The following is a 15,956-nucleotide window of genomic DNA, read 5'->3' on the forward strand; positions in this document are numbered from 1 at the left end:
ATATGAAGATTACCTATATCTCAAATAATGGGGGAAACAGAGCTCCAACTTGCCATCTTTTTTCACCAAACAAAGCTTCCAGTACTGAGATTGGATTACATCTATTTGAGCTGTTTGTCAAAAGGGCAGCATGGGAACCCTTATACAACTCATACTGTTGCCAAGATTATAGGTGGCTCTCTACAAACTGATGGCGAGTCTCCATTGCTTAAGACTACACCTACAGAACTCACTGAACATGGTGAAGTTGAGCTGGTGTTATGTCAGCTTTTCTTTTGTAAAAATATATTTTCTTTTTTTTAAACATATTTTCTTCTCTCTTTTAAATATACAAGTCCTCTGTGTATATATCATGGCTTTTAGTTGACTATTTATATGAGATTACTGAATGCGAATAAGTGATTCTCTGATTTTTATGCCGCCTTCTTGGGCTCTTTCGGTTTATTTATTTTGTCCTATTCTGATGTGATGAATTATGTTATATTATGTTATGTTATATTCCCTTAGAAGCCTGTTTTGGGCTGAGAGTCAGGAAGGGATGCATGTGGCTGGGAGGGAGATGGGGAGCACTCCCTGAGGGTGGAGGGGACTGTACTGAAGATACACTGTCATCTATTTTCAATAAAAGAGAAACAACAACCCCTGTGCTATTATTTCTATCACCAAAAGAATATTTAGCTCAGCTGTAAAGTATGTAAGAAAGCAAATCTAAGTTCCTTGTTCCTTGTGGTATTTTCGTACTAGATCTGCCTTAAAGGGCAGAGACTGACATGCTACATAATTTAAACTTAAAAAATGGGAATGATGGGCCATGGGGAGGCGGGGAGAATGTGGTATTAGGCTACTTCAGTGCCCTTGAAAGCTCATTTTATTTCTTGAACCAGGCATAGCATTATCCACAAGTCAGCAAAAACATCTCAAGTCACTATTTATAACTGAAGTAATGAATAATGAGACTTATTTTTATCTAAGGGAGGATAGAATTTAAGATTTTTAAAGTCCAAGGTGGTAAACTGTTTGAGCTCATGGGATATCTCTTGAAAACACATCTTTTAACATTCATTAGATGATGATGTTTTGATGTTAAAAGGATATAAACTTTTATGTAAAGTGCACAGGTTCAGAAATTCAGAATGCCTTGTGGAAGATAGTTCTATGAAAATTAAAACCAGGTCAAACTGAGAAATGATATTCCTCATGGTTATGCATGCCAGTTCACCAAGTTTTGTCTGTTCTGTTCTGTTCTGTTCTCTTTTTTCTTTTCTTTTCTTTTCTTTCCTTTCCTTTTCTTTTCTTTTCTTTTCTTGTCTTTTCTTGTCTTGTCTTGTCTTTTCCTTCCCTCCCCTCCCTCCTTCCTCGCTCTCTCCTCTCCCTCCCTCTCTTCCCTCCCTCCTTCCTTCCTCCTTCCTTTCTTTCTTTCTTTCTTTCTTTCTTTCTTTCTTTCTTTCTTTCTTTCTTCTTTCCTGCTCTTTAAGTATGTTCGTTTTCAGTTAGAGGAATGCTTCTTTTCTCCTTCAGGAATGCTATGGGGAGCTGTGGGGCCAACATTGCAGTAGGCAATGTAATTGAAATGAAAAACGTCACTACCCTAAGTTTTCCCATTGTCTTTCTCTTTTTGTTTATCTTATCACAGCATGCAAACAACTGGTGCCATTTCTGGTTAATAACCAGGAGCAAATAACCCTTCCTGGTGGAAGCAAGAATAAATGTGGAATGTACTTTCAATGGCAGGTAAAGTGGTCTGCCTTGCTTTGCTATTGTAGATTTACAGGTACTGTTTTTTTGTTGTTGTTGTTGTTGTTGTTGTCATTTTCTGGTAAGAGATGTGAGCATGACTCACTCCATTTTAACCTGGTATCTAGGAATCAGCTAGTGCCTGTGTGCTGCAGTCAAGCAGGCTGGATATAGAAGTATACAAGGTGATCCCTTGCAGACTCTGTGGGAAGTTGAAACCCAACACTCAGCTAGAGGCTCCTGTCCTTCAGAGGTGAACCAGACAATTCAACATCTGTCTACCTCTTACAAAGCTTTTCATCTTAAGTTTCATATCCTAACACATAGCAGTTGGGTTGAATTGTCTGTGATGTTCAACACAACCCTGAACTATGGCTAAGAGAAGGAAGGACACAGTCACATTTCCTTTCTAAAGTAGAAACAGCCCTGGATGCAGACCCCTCAGAAATAATATTTAAACAGAATTTTAAGACAACACATTCTATTTAGAATGAACACTGGCCCAAGTTACTAGAAAGCTCATGCCACTGAGTGTGCAAACTCACAGGTCAGGAAAGAAAAACTTTCCAACATTCAATTTTAACATTGTGCTAAAGTCATTGACTGTTAAAACCCCCGAAGTTAAATATGATACCCTCCCAGCTCCCCACCCCTTCTGTCTTAGCTTAGTGTTTGGGGGACAGACAAGGGGCTGGAGCTTGGCCCCAACTCGGAATTGCTGCCAAGGGCTTGTAATACAATCTCTCCCATTTGAAGGGTAAATCAGTGTCAACCGCATTTGCTGTCCAGCAGTAAAAAAAGTAAGAGTTTTACTTCCGCTTGGTCCGTGTGGACTGATGAAATGTAGGAAATCTGTTTCTGGCGAGAGGGATTAAAATCATTTTCCCAAACAGCACCAAGAGGAGCCATCACAGAAGTATGAAGAGGGGCGGTGCGGCCACAGCTGCCGCCGCCACCGAGCTGCTGGGTTGTGAGGAGCGGGGGGCCACAGGACCTGCGTCTGGAGGAGCCTCAGGGGTGCAGCCCAGAGTGCGGGTGCTGAGTCGCAGGGAGCAGCTGGCTGGGTGAGCACTCGCAGCCAGGAGGGGAGCCAAGCTATTACTGCAGGCAGGACCGGAGGGGGGTGGGGTGGGGGACTGGAAGCAACATCCGCAGCAGCTGCAAGCAGAACCAAGGGTGAGAGGTGCTCACTGCAGCGGGAGACATCCCGGTACCCAAGAAACAGCTTCCACCCCTCCATCCCTTTTGTTGAGCAGCACCAGAAGCCCTCTGGGACCGCTCAACCAACCAGGGGCGGAAGTGAGGAAGTCTCATTAGCACTTGGATGTAAATGTACACATGCGTGGTGATGCTCAAGCTTGTCTGTAACGCCCTGCATGCTCTGTGGTTAAGGGGAAATGGGGGCGGGGGAGTACGCACGGGGAGCTTGGTGGTCTTATTCATATTTCCTGACATTTTAACTCAATGGGGGCAGAGGAAAAAGAGGTCAGGATGTAATTTGCGGTGACTGTTTTGTTTTTGATGAATTGGGTAGAGTTGACCCTTCTCTGTATGAACAAACGTTGAATTTATCTATAATTTTGTATTTCGATGTGGTGTTTCATTTTAGCCCAGCTTATTTGTTCATGAGCAAAGGAGCCAACTTTTTTTTTTTTTGCATTAATTACCCTGGCAAAATTAAATTGTATCAACTCTAAAGGATTGACTTGGTCCAGACATTCTGAGTGAGTTCCTAGTGTCGAATTAGAATGGGAGCAAACTCAGTGCCCAACATTCTGTTTTTTGTATTCTAATGCACATATAGGTGAGGTGGGTTTTTTCTTCCAGTTACTATTTTTAAATCACGTCTTTGTTTATTTTTTTCTATCTTCATCCTTATTTTTATGGACTCCCTACCCACCAGCCCAAACCTCTCTCACAAAGCTTGGTTTGTGCATAGGAGATTTTATGTAGAGGAAATAAGATTGTGTGTTCCGAGGGACACTCAGTTGGCCTCATGGCGTTAAATAAAGGCTCACACAGGTGGGGAGTATCCTCCAGGCACAGGAAGTCCTCCTTTTCTTCCCACCAGTCCCAAGAGACTCTGAGAGGCAGGGCTGAGAACAAACCCTTATGCTCATTGCTGTTTTTCCCAACCAACTTCTTAGTCTTGTGCTCCTAACTACAGCTCACATCTGACTTGCCTAGCTTGTCTTTGGCATCTATCAATGAGCCCTTCTCCAAGGAATGCCCTGCTCTAGCTGTGGAGAGGGTGGTGGTCGTCCTTTCCAACATGGGTGTTCAGGTTCTGACTGCCTGAGACAAGGTAAGAGCCCGAGGAACCAAATCTAGGACATAGTGCCTTGGCCATGTGCCTCGGAACCTGTACTGAGGGCTGCCTGAGGAGCTTCTGACTGGGAAAGAGAGCTTGGGTTTCATCTCTGTGACGTTGAACTTTATGTGTATTTCTTCATTTTATCTATAAGCATTCTACTTTGTGCAGTGGACTGTGCTTTGCAGGGAAATAAATCTACATGGCAGAATTCACTGGACTCAAAGGACTTGTGATTGGCCCCTCTCCTCTAGTTTTCTAGCATGGCACCAAGTTTGGTACCAAGCATTAGTTAAACTTTGAGTTTGAAGATGTGGCAAAACTTTAGGGCTTAACTCAGCCTGCAGGAACATGACTTTTAGAACTCTGCTGCAGAACTGGAGGGCTGTGCGGGTGCAGGGAGTGCTGAAAAGACCTGAGCTGGTTAAAACATCCAGTATGCTTCCAACAACAAGTTTCCAGGAAGTTTTGATTGAAATTTCTGTAGAAATTGTAGCATTATTTTGGTGGTTTGTGACTTTGGTATTGTGTCCCAAAGAAGAGCTAGTTTGTTTAATTTTTCTTGAACTTTCCCAGAAGCCTTCCAATGACTGTTATTAGACTAGAGGAAAGAACAGGAGGGAGAGTAGAAGTAGCTCTTGCCAAGGTGGGCTAAGGTGCTTGGTAACTTCCTGTATTAGATGTTTTCAGGGCAGTTCACCTGATATGTTTCTATTCTCTTTTCTTTATGTGAAGTGTGTGTGTGTGTGTGTGTGTACATATATAATATTGTACACAAATATATTTACATATATAGCTGAAGAAAATGTGGAATTCTGATAGTTAATTTTTATATTTGAGTTAAAATATAATTTTGTGTTATATACAATATACAAATCTTTTCACAAATTAAGGGCTTGCCAAATTGAGTTATATAAACTTTTGATGTGAGCCGTAACAGCTTACATATAGCGACTTTAGATGGTTTTCTACTCAAATTGTATCTCATCGTAATCTGGCAGGGGCCTAAAAGTTTGTGCTTCACTGTCTGGAAGAATGGGTAAGTAGAATTTTGAGAACAATGACTTGTAGAAAGTCTCAACTGCCAGAAATACTTTGTCTTGAGAAAGAATTTCGTGTGTGTGTATGTGTGTGTGTGTGTGTATGTGTGTGTGTGTGTGTGTGTGTGTGTGTGTGTGTGTGTATGCGTGTGATCATTTTATCCAAGAGAAGTTGCTATCTGGCTATCAGGGAGAAAGATACCTGAAGAGTTAGTAACAGAGATTGTGTACAGGGAGGGAACAGAGGTTTAATAACTGTGTGAATACTCTATTACTTTGGGCAAAATATCTTCTTAGGCCACAAGTCTCTTAGGAGTATTTGAGAATTTCTCTTCTCAACTTTTCCAAGGGCTTTTTTAGTCTGTCCTCTAGTTACTAAAGCTGTATGTTATTTTGCCAGATACTTTTTCAGTTTATTTTGATTTCATCCCTGACAGAGGTTATAGCTCCATTACAATTTCTAAGTCTGTTTTTATGTTTAAATTGTGAACTTTATTTTCTGATTAGGCTCCTAAATTGAGGTTTCACATTTATAACTTGGAATGGAGGTACAGACATGTGATCCCAGTACCCAGGAGCCTGAGGCAGGGACACTTCAGAGTTTAGGTCAGTGTGTGCTGCACAGTAAGTTGGCATGGACCGAGCTGCAGAGTCAAGCCAAATTAAATGTGAACGAACAATAACAGCAGCGTTCTAATGAGAGACTGAGAAACAGTGGACAAGAACAGGAGAGGAAGGGGGAAGTATATGGGAAGAGGAGGAGGAGGGGATTTGTAGTCAGGATTTATTGTGTGACACATAAATCTGTTTCAATAAGAGGAAAACATGGCAGCAGCGAGGATTTTGCATTCAGAGCATTGGTTAAAGATCAACATCTTCCATAGATGTTACTGGTTGGTTAAAAGTAAGTCACATGACAATAAAGTTCTCAGTTGAGTCTAGCTCAAAATGACATTTCTCCTGTCAGATTTTGGAAGAGATTTGGATTGATATATTCATTTTGTTTTTAATTTTAAAAGACGGGTTTAGTGACCTATAATCTTTGCTTCTGCATTGTTTGGAAACTTTAACATGTAAAACTTAATGGTTAAAAGTGGGGTCAACATTGTAGAAGAGAGCTAAGATTGCCTCTAAAGGTAAGACACTGGGATGCACATCCTTTAAGTTTCACTGCTTATAGTGCTTTTTTATAAGGGAGATGAGAGGGGTGGAGGGTGAAAGGGAGACAGAGACGTTTGGGTAGTAGCTACAGCCACCTGTTGGTTTCAGTGAGTGCAGAACATTGCTATACTAGTAGCTTATGATTCTTAACTGACATCGAAGTACAGTATTCTTTGTCACCATCTTTAACCCCATACAAACTACTCATTTTGCTGCACATAATTGAAACTATGTACCTAAGCTTGGATGCATATTTCAACATGAAGAGAATGTTGGAGCTTTAATGATGTGCAATGTTCATATCTTATTTGTTGACATTTCATTTTCTTCTCTTTGCATATTGATTGATAGTTATGAACATTTTATTTTGTTATAGAATTTCTTTCCAAAATAAGTCATTGGATGTTTTATTTTGGCACATTTTCTGGTGGTAATAATTTAGATTGCATATAAAATGTATGGAACTTGAAATATTTGCCAAGTAACATCATAAATGTTGAATCTTCACAATTATCTTTGAAAGCTCAGGTCTAACATACTCAACATAGATTCAAAAAACTCAGATTCAAAAGGAAAAGTCCAGTGACACATACAGTTTCTAAATGGCTAGGCCACGAGCCATTGTTTTACCTTCAGATGTTGGATTTCATCTCCTTTATTGTATCTGTTCATTAGCATTCCTAGTGAGAGCTCCCAGGAAGATGTGAGTAGTATGTTTATTTGTTGTGCTTCTGTCTTTTCTTTACAATTTATTTTCCATATAGTATTGTCTTATATAGATATATGAAAATTTGTTTTCTCTCATGCCAGTCTTCTAGATATAGGAGAAACCATTTGACAATAATCAAAGCACACCTAGGAGTATGGAAGAAGGTTTCTTTTTCCCTGTCAAAGCAAAATCTATGTTTTCAGCTTCATTCTGCGCAATAGGCTAGACAGTCTTTAAGCGTGATGTCTAACTTTCAGGCTCATTAACTTTTCTCCTCCTTCCCTCAGGTTTGTCCAAGTCTCATCATATCCATAATTGCTATTCCAGAGTCACCTTTCCTACGGAAAGACAGGGAAAACACACACTCTCTGAACAATTTTGTGTACTTTTCTGTATGTTTTTTCCCTTTAAGGTTTATTTTTATTCATTCTAAGTCCTGACAGTTCAGTTACCAGTTACATTTAGACCCAGAAAGCTTGTAGGAGCTCCTATTTAGTGAATTCATATGCATATTTGAGGCCTTACTCTTGCCAATTGGGTGACTTTAATATTTAATGAAGTTATTGATGGGCTTTTAAAATATTTGGATTACATACATTTTATTGAAAATATCTTTCATTGTTTAGGTATGAAAACTTTTTCTCCTTTTCCTGACACTCCTCTGTTCAGTGTCTCATTTATCATTTTATATTCTGTATTTAAATTTACTACTAACATGCTTTGTAGTCTTGGGAACTTTAAATGTGCTCCAAATAACTGGAATGATATTTTCATTAGTTTTTTTCTAGGATCTAACTCAATTCAGCTATACACACATATTTATTAAAAATTATGTAAGGATTCAATCCCATACTTTTCTTTTATTTAACTAGTATGAACTTTTAAAAAATGACATACCCTATTTTCCCTCCCCCTTGTCCTCCTCTTGTACCTCCAAACCCTATTCTTTATTGTCTTCATTTCCTTCTTCCTTCCTCTCCTCTCCCTCTGTGTTTTCCCTCCCTTCCTTCCTTCCTTCCTTCCTTCCTTCCTTCCTTTTTCTCCTTTTCTCTTTCCTTCTTTACCTCTTTATAGTTCAGTCATTTCAATGAGAGTCTGCTTCATTATTTGGTGAGTTCCTCAAACACCATATTTTTTTCCATCTAGCTGGGTCCATTTCTGTTTACCAGCTGATTTTAGCCAATTCTAAGGCATATGTATAGAGAGTTTAAGAAAACCCACTGAATCATGTTCAGTGTAGTTATGATTTCAAATATGGAAAATAACTGGAGAGAAATTATGTTGTCCATTTTTTTTCTTTTTAGAGAGGATTCAGGGAAGTCCTATCTGTGAAAATACCTTTGTATCTCTCTGTATTTGTCATAGTTTAGTTATTTAACCTTTCTAGTATTTGAATTACCAACTAAGCCTCTGGGGAAATCTGACCCCATTTTTACTGACCATCTCTACTAAAATTGTGCTTATGTACACAATTTTAAACTAAAATTAGCTTAATCATCCTTACTGATTTTAGTTATTTCATCTGTTCATATTGGGAGATAGTTTGGATTACATTTCTGGTGAAACACAAGAGAGATTGCATGAGAAATAAAGGTGCCACTGTCAAGGAAAATAACAACTTCACTGTTGAGAAATGTTGAGGGGAAGGATTGTTGTCTCTGCCTCGCTGGAACTGTTACATGCCATTAGGCTCACTGTAAGTGATCCCCTGATGGATTCTGTGCTGAACAATGAGCTTCAGAACCTGAGGCGTCTTCTTGCCTTTGTAGAGTGACACAGGGCTCTGAAGCATCAATGGGAGTCACAGGGCACACAAAAGGGTGAGGGTAGAGTTACTGTGAGACCATATCTCACTTTCAGGGAAGTAGTGGGAGAGATTGTGTCTTGAGAAGGAAGACAGTTTAGAGGTAACCCTTTTAAGATTTCAATTAGCTATTTAAATGTGTGATTCATGTGCTTAGATGTATGATTGATTACATGCATGTTGACAGGCTAACAACCTTGTTGGATCCTGATTAGCTATGGACAGAGGTATTGTTATGCTGGAATGAACATAATTTTAAAAGAATTGGGATTGAAAGTATTTCAGGTGTCTTTTGTTTTTGATATTTAATTGTAGACATTAAGGGAAACCCTAAGCAAGCTGTTACTAACTGGGACAGAATAAACAAGAGCAATGTTGTAATTCTTATGTTGACAGTCTTGTAACCTTTGGCAAGTTGTAGTAAACACAGGTCACCTTCCTAGTGCTTCACTTCAGATATCTAGAGAATGTCAAAAGAGTGAGTTGAATGCATTGGAAATGAAACTTTTTTAAAAAATTAACCTAAATAAATTAGAGTTTGAGAATAACTATAAAGGAGTACTGTGCAAAGTTTGAAGGAGTAAAACCCCGAAGACAGCATGTAATTTAGTCATTTTGAAATGCTTAGATGAAGGATCCAGGAGGTCAAATGCATCTAATGAGTTGCCTGTTGCAAATAGTCTTGAGATTTTTGTCGCTTGGGTGGACTTCTTTTGGTCATTTTATGCACATACTGATTTGTAGCCAGAGCAAGTCCTATGGTGAAATAGCCTCTAAAGGAAATGCCTGAACCGTTGCGAACAAAGGTGAAATCATTTTAGATCAGATCAAAGGCTGCTTCCATATATTTACTTCACTTACATAGCATCAGGTTTTTCAATAATTCAGAGCGGGCTGGAGATGTAGCTCAGTAGGTAGAGTGCTTGCCTAGCATGCAGAAGGCTCTAAGACTGCTTTCTAGCGTTCCGTATGCCAATAGGTGGGCCACATCTGTAGTCCCAGAGTTCAGAAGGCAGGGCAGAAGACTCAGAAGGCCAAGGCCACCGTCTGCTATATAGCATTTTGGTTATCCTGGGTTACCTCTGACTCTGCTTAAGAAAAAAAAATAAGCAAAGGTATATATACTTAAGGTCAACTTAAGTATTTAAATACTTAAATATATTTATATACTTTAAAATATTTAAACACTTTATGATTCAAATAGAGGTTTATGCTTTTCATACAGTGAAGTGATCAGGTCATGAAATAATCTTATTTATTTACTTTTACTGTGCTGTGTATTAACACAGTATATCTAATATGAGAAGCAATTCTTTCTCTGCCGCTCCTATTTTAGATATAAAAATTATCATACTTCTACTCTAAACTGATTACAAACAAAACTCATTATGTATGACTAAAATAAGGAAGATTCAAAGCAAGGCAAGCATCATGGTAGAGGAGCAAAGGCCATCAGAGTCAGTGACTACAAGAATAGTGTTTTCCACTAACATAGTTGTCTTTATGGAAAGAGTTCCATGTGAGGATGGCAGAACAAGATCTTAGCCTAACTGTACAGTTATGCCACAGAGTCAGATTGCCTATGACTCTCTTCCCTTCTAACTTTGGTCTTCTGTGATTTTCAGAGTGCTAGTGGAGACCCTTCCTCTCCTACTCAATACTTGTGTTTTAATCGTGTGTCCTTGAATGAGTTTGGCCATCACCAATGAGTTGCATGCTGAGCTGAATCTTTTAGGTATCAGTCTTACCAGCAATCCCCATATGTTTACCTAAAATCATGTGAATACCATCAGTTGCTCATGTTCAACACTCAAATTATCTGGAAATCTCTAGCTTAAAAGACACTAGACACTAAAATCTCCTGTATTTTACTATAGGAACTACATTTTATAGTGTTCCTTCCCCTTGAAGCTGCCCCTTTCCAAATACATTGTTTTACATGAGCTAAGCATTTATTGTTTGATTTTCTCTCTGACCTTTGATTGTTTCTGTTACCAAGTGACTGACTAAAAGTTAGAAAGTCAGACAAATCAAGCAAATAATGCTTCCTGGGTTTAATTATTAATAACTTGAGCTGACATCACAGAAGCCCATGGGTGAGGCTCATTGCAATGTCATGGTGGTAGAAGTTTGTGAATTTTAACTTGTGTGAAAAGCTATTGCTCTTTTGTCTCCACACTAGGTGTTAGGAGTGGATAAATGATGTGCACTGCCCTGAGCCCCAAGGTCCGCAGCGGACCTGGCCTGTCTGATATGCATCAGTACAGCCAGTGGCTGGCCAGCAGACACGAAGCTAATTTGCTGCCGATGAAAGAAGACTTGGCCTTGTGGTTAACCAATCTATTAGGTAAGGTTATAAGATATCACTTTGTGAGCAAAGATAACAGTGTCTTGTGTATTTTACCTCCTCTCAGGGTGTTCTTCTCCCAAGCATGTGACCGTAGCTGGGAAAGAAAGACCTTCTTTATTAGGATTTTTCATCTGGGAAATCGAAGCCTGTGGAAATTTAAATGAATTTCCCAGTGCCTCTCACATTAACTGTGTTTCATATCCCCACATCCTGCACTGGAATGTGGAAATCTGTGGTCAAGTTGCCTATACTGTTCCTACTCAGGTCTGATTTATTTCTGACTCACAGGTTTGCAACTGACCATTTTGACCTGTGCTTTGGTTCAAACTACAGGCCCTGTGAAATCTGCTTCTAAAACTGTCTTTCTTGCCCTACTTTCACATCACACCTTCCAAAGCTGCTGAGGGCAGGAACTCAGGGAGAATACCTATGCTTCGTCCAAGTAGACTGACTAGAGTCATTTAGCTTTGACCTGAAATCGGGTTTTTTGTTTGTTTGTTTTTGTTTTAAATATACATTTTTGGAAAAGCAGTGTTGTTGAGAAAAGTGACAAGTGCATGCTAATGGTGTCTTTTCTTTTGTCTGATGAATTTCAAGGATCAAAGTATAACAATATTTTGGTACAGATTTGTACATATCATATATTTAGCTGAAGCATCCCCAGTAACAGATTTTCCCAGACAGGGAGAGTGAGGCACAACTCTAGGACCTTAGAGTTTTCAGAATGTAGGACTGAACTGTTGAAGAAGCAGAGCCTGGGTGATGCTTTGTGGTTAGCAGACTGGATGCACTGATACTATTTTATTACTGAAGCAGTCCTGCAAGCTGCAGACTTCACTTTCTAGCTAGGAAGATGGGGCTTATGTACTGCATCCTTCTGGCTAAAATCTAGCAAAGGCAGGGAACCAGTTTGCCTTTTACAGGGTTTTCTCTGCTTCCTGGTTTTTATACACATATGCCATATTTAAAAGGCTTTGTCTATGGAAAGATATGTGGTTTTTTCTTCCTCACAAGTGCCCCATTTTGACTAACTTTATGGTTTAACCAAAACTACTAAATGTCAATATAGATAATATACTCTTCAGAAAGGTTTTTAGAATCCCTTTCCCCCAAGCAAGGTCCTCCACCCCACCAGGGGACTGTCTCTAAAAGAAGGAGGAGACTTGCACTTGGTAGTAATTCACTTTTAACTTCATCAAATAGGCAGTCGTGGCCTCCCTTGCCTTTGCCCTTCCAGGGCCCACTGTTATTAATGTTTAGCCATCTGCTACAGATGCAAGTTGTCATTGGAATTATGATACCAAAATTCAGAATATGGGCTCTAGTACTTTGTACAGTTCCTCAATCATAGTTAATATCAAATAAGTTGTTGTTCCATTCATAAAGTCCAGTGAAATTGTTAATTATTTCTTTAAAAAAAAGCCTCATTGCGGACTGAATCATATACTGCCTTGAAAAAAATGGTACTGATTGTAATCAGTAGTGTGACCAACAAAGGGCCATGGAGGTGTTAGGACAGGAGGAATGGGAGTGAGTACAACATAGCCCGGTTACACAGGCGTGACCCAGTGTTGGGTGACTAGGTCATCACAGTGTTTCATTTAACCAATGTGATCATTCTCAGAGAGGCTCGATCAGTGTGAGCAGCCCTATACAGCCTCAAAGAACAGAGTCAGTGTGTGTAATGGAAAGATCCTTGGATTAGAAATCAGGAGACCTGGCTCCTTTCTGGGCATCAGGAGACCTGGCTTCAGCTTCTGGCTGTTCCACTGGTAGGAAACATGCCCAAAGTCACTCAGCTATCTGTTCTGGGCTTGGTGTCCTCAACCATAAATGAAAGAGTTGGAGGAGATGCTCTTTAATATTCTTTCCAGCTCCTAAAATCTAAGTTTCCAAGAAATCTGAGTCTGGAACTTTGGTTTGGGGAGTTTAGGTCAACAAAATAAATATATAAGCAAAGTAAATATGTAATGGATAATTTTTTAAAAGAAGCAGATTATCTTGTTAACTCTTTATTAGTAGTTGTAGTGAATGAAATGGATAGTTTATGAAACTCTGCAGACAAGGAATCGTGAAGGGATTAAACAATGTAGTTACTGAGTACTGTCTTTCAATGGAGTAGAATTCACCTCAGGTAGAAAAATACTAGGACTCAGGAAACACTTCCCTGATAATTTGGAAAGGACTCTGAATACTTGGAACTGTTCAAAGTGATAGAACATGTGGAGATCAGAAAATAAACATGGTGTGAGTAATAATGAGAGATGAAGAGCTGAATGGCTTTGTTGGACAATGGTTTTCTTATAAGTAGTAGCAACTCCCAGTGTGCACTTGCTTTGGAAGGAAAACTGTAAACAATTTGTTGTTGAGGATGGAGCACTCAGGGTCAGTGCCCTTGCTGCTTTAGTGGAGGACCTGGGCTATGTTCTCATCACTCATAATAGGCACCTTAGAGCCATCTGCAACTCCAGTCCAGGGCATGTGTTGTCTTCTGTTGGCCTCTGTGGGCACCACACACATATGGTACACATAAACTCATACAAGTACACGTACACACACACACACACACACACAGAGAGAGAGAGAGAGAGAGAGAGAGAGAGAGAGAGAGAGAGAGAGAGAGAGAGAGGTTTTTAAACCATCTTTTTATCATCTGAGTACTATTCACATATTTTACTGTATAGTGCTGTCTCTCACATCTTAGCTTCTGTGTGCTTATACCATAGAACTGTCCTGCTGGTAGTGTCTGTGTTGGCCATGTTTCTGTACTAAGCACCAAACTTTTCAGTGAGAGAGAAATGCTAAGCTTTTAGATTCTTGTTCTCATGGGGTCACACTTGCAGAGAACTTTGATGATTCCATTTTAGTTATCTTGTTTAAAATTATAACTTTAAAAATGAAAATGCGCTTTTTAAAGGATGGTCAGTGATTGAACTTGGATGTTTCTGATCCTATGCATAAACTGTCAATTGGATATGGACTTTTTAAAAGGACAATTCATTTTAAGATTCTTTGAAGACCAAAAAATGGATGAGAGAATGCATGTTTTGCTAATAGATGAATTTATGTCTCTAATGTGATATGTGATACTGTAAATACCATTATAGAGTTCTAGTCATAAAGATGAAGAGACAGTAATGAACTGTGAGTCACCCCCAGCTTATGTAGTAGTACTGGCTATCCTGTGGGATGTGTGCTAGTTGAAATAGGCGACATGACTTGTGAGGAGGTCACTCTCTGTGTTTTGGAGCACTCACATGCCCTGGCATCTTGCAGGAAATACTCTGTGACTGTGTAGGTCTGCTGCATTTTTTGATTGTAGCTGGGGCCATGGACTAGCATATGTTAAACATTTAAGAAAGACTGAGCTGAGCCATGAAGATTCTACCACCTTCAATAAGAATGTGTGCTGGGCTGCCTCTTACATGGTGCTTTCTGTTACCCATTACTGACATGTCTGATACACATTAAATGCACATGTTCTGTTTGTACTGTAAGCTGTCTACTTGGCTCCTTTAACTTGGAACCAAGTATCACTCACTCACTGTTTTTGTCTCTACAATGTATCATGACACTAAAAGCTTATGTCAACAAATGTTTAGGAAATTTTAATTATCTCTTTGAGCATAAAGAGTGTTATATATAGATAGCCCTAGATTGCAGCAGTCATCCATGATGGAGAATTAAGTATATCTAACTCTGTGGTTGGTAGTGGACTTCTGAGGATTGGGTTGGTGTGGCTATGAGACAAATGTAGTAGCAAAATGTTCGTGTCACTTGGGTTTTTATATACTTTAGAAATTATACTTTATCTTCTATTAGTTTTGTTCAGTGATACTGAAGCTATTTGTATTGTATTTTAAAGAAAGTCTTATCAAGCATTAAAAAGAGTTGATGGGTTTATTATCTACTTAGAAGTACCCTCTATTTCCCCCAAATCTAAATTACGCTGAATTGATTTTGCTTATATCACTTAGAAAGTGCATTGATAGTTGACAGTATTTAAAGTTCCACTTTCCTGATATTCTTCATGGGTAGACAAGAAAATTTAGCAGTTTTCAATTTAGCATAAGTGATGCGTTTAAATTTTCCAATTATTTTTAAAACTACAATTTTCTTTATTAAAAAGTAAACATTGAGCCAGATGTGGCGGCATAAGCCCTTAGTCCCAACCCTTGGGAGACGGAGGCAGGCAGACCTCTGTACAGGGCATGTTCCAGGACCGTCAGGGCTGTTGCACAGAGAAACCCTGTCTCAAGGAAGTCACTGCTATCAAACACAGCTGTTGTCCAGTAAGCGTGGGACAGAAGGGTCTTCCTACTGCAGGGCACATTTTCTTTGGGTTATCATGAGCTCTGATGTCATGAGTCACTTCCTATATCACACTCTCAAGATTCAGTCTCAAAAATACCAAGTAATTTGAGATAAGGTAATTCACTGTTAAAAATACTAGCTTGGATTGCATTAGAAAATGAATGATATATAAGTTCTCTAGTAGTGGAAGGTACGGAGGGATTAGAGCTTGCTACGGTAGCATCAGAATTATCTTTAGACACTAAAACTAAACCCGGTTTCCTCTGCCTTGTTCCAAAGCAGCTATTAGAACATGGCTGCACAATCTTCTCAGCTATGTCCCAGGCATCCTGTTCACTTCACAGTCCCAAGATGACCATTTTCACACTTCTATGTAAGGAAGCAGAACAATAACAATTTCATTTGGAAGAATGGTCTGCTGTAGGAAATAGTCACTGTATGTTCAGTAAATATTGAAATTGTCAAGATGAATGGCTGAGAGCACAGACTTTGAACCTGGAGTACCTGGGTCAAAGGGCTCTGTGCTAATTGTG

At 39.3% G+C, this 15,956-nt stretch overlaps 1 protein-coding gene across 13 annotated transcripts in view; it reads left to right on the forward strand.

The window, feature by feature from the left end:
- The window catches only part of Gas2 (growth arrest-specific 2), a 131,073-nt gene that overhangs the window by 20,192 nt on the left and 94,925 nt on the right, over nt 1-15,956 (forward strand). For 5 of the 13 annotated variants that reach the window (XM_087582042.1, XM_087582046.1, XM_087582048.1 and 2 more), the window contains exon 3: nt 10,942-11,106. In XM_087582042.1, the coding sequence (XP_087438168.1) occupies nt 10,959-11,106 (148 nt within the window). In that variant the 5' untranslated portion in view covers nt 10,942-10,958. The other 8 variants (XM_087582050.1, XM_087582040.1, XM_087582041.1 and 5 more) reach the window with 5 other exon arrangements.

The sequence above is a fragment of the Rattus norvegicus genome, chromosome 1, assembly GCF_021556685.1.
Source record: "Rattus norvegicus strain SHRSP/BbbUtx chromosome 1, alternate assembly SHRSP_T2T, whole genome shotgun sequence".
NCBI classification, from domain to species: domain Eukaryota; kingdom Metazoa; phylum Chordata; class Mammalia; order Rodentia; family Muridae; genus Rattus; species Rattus norvegicus.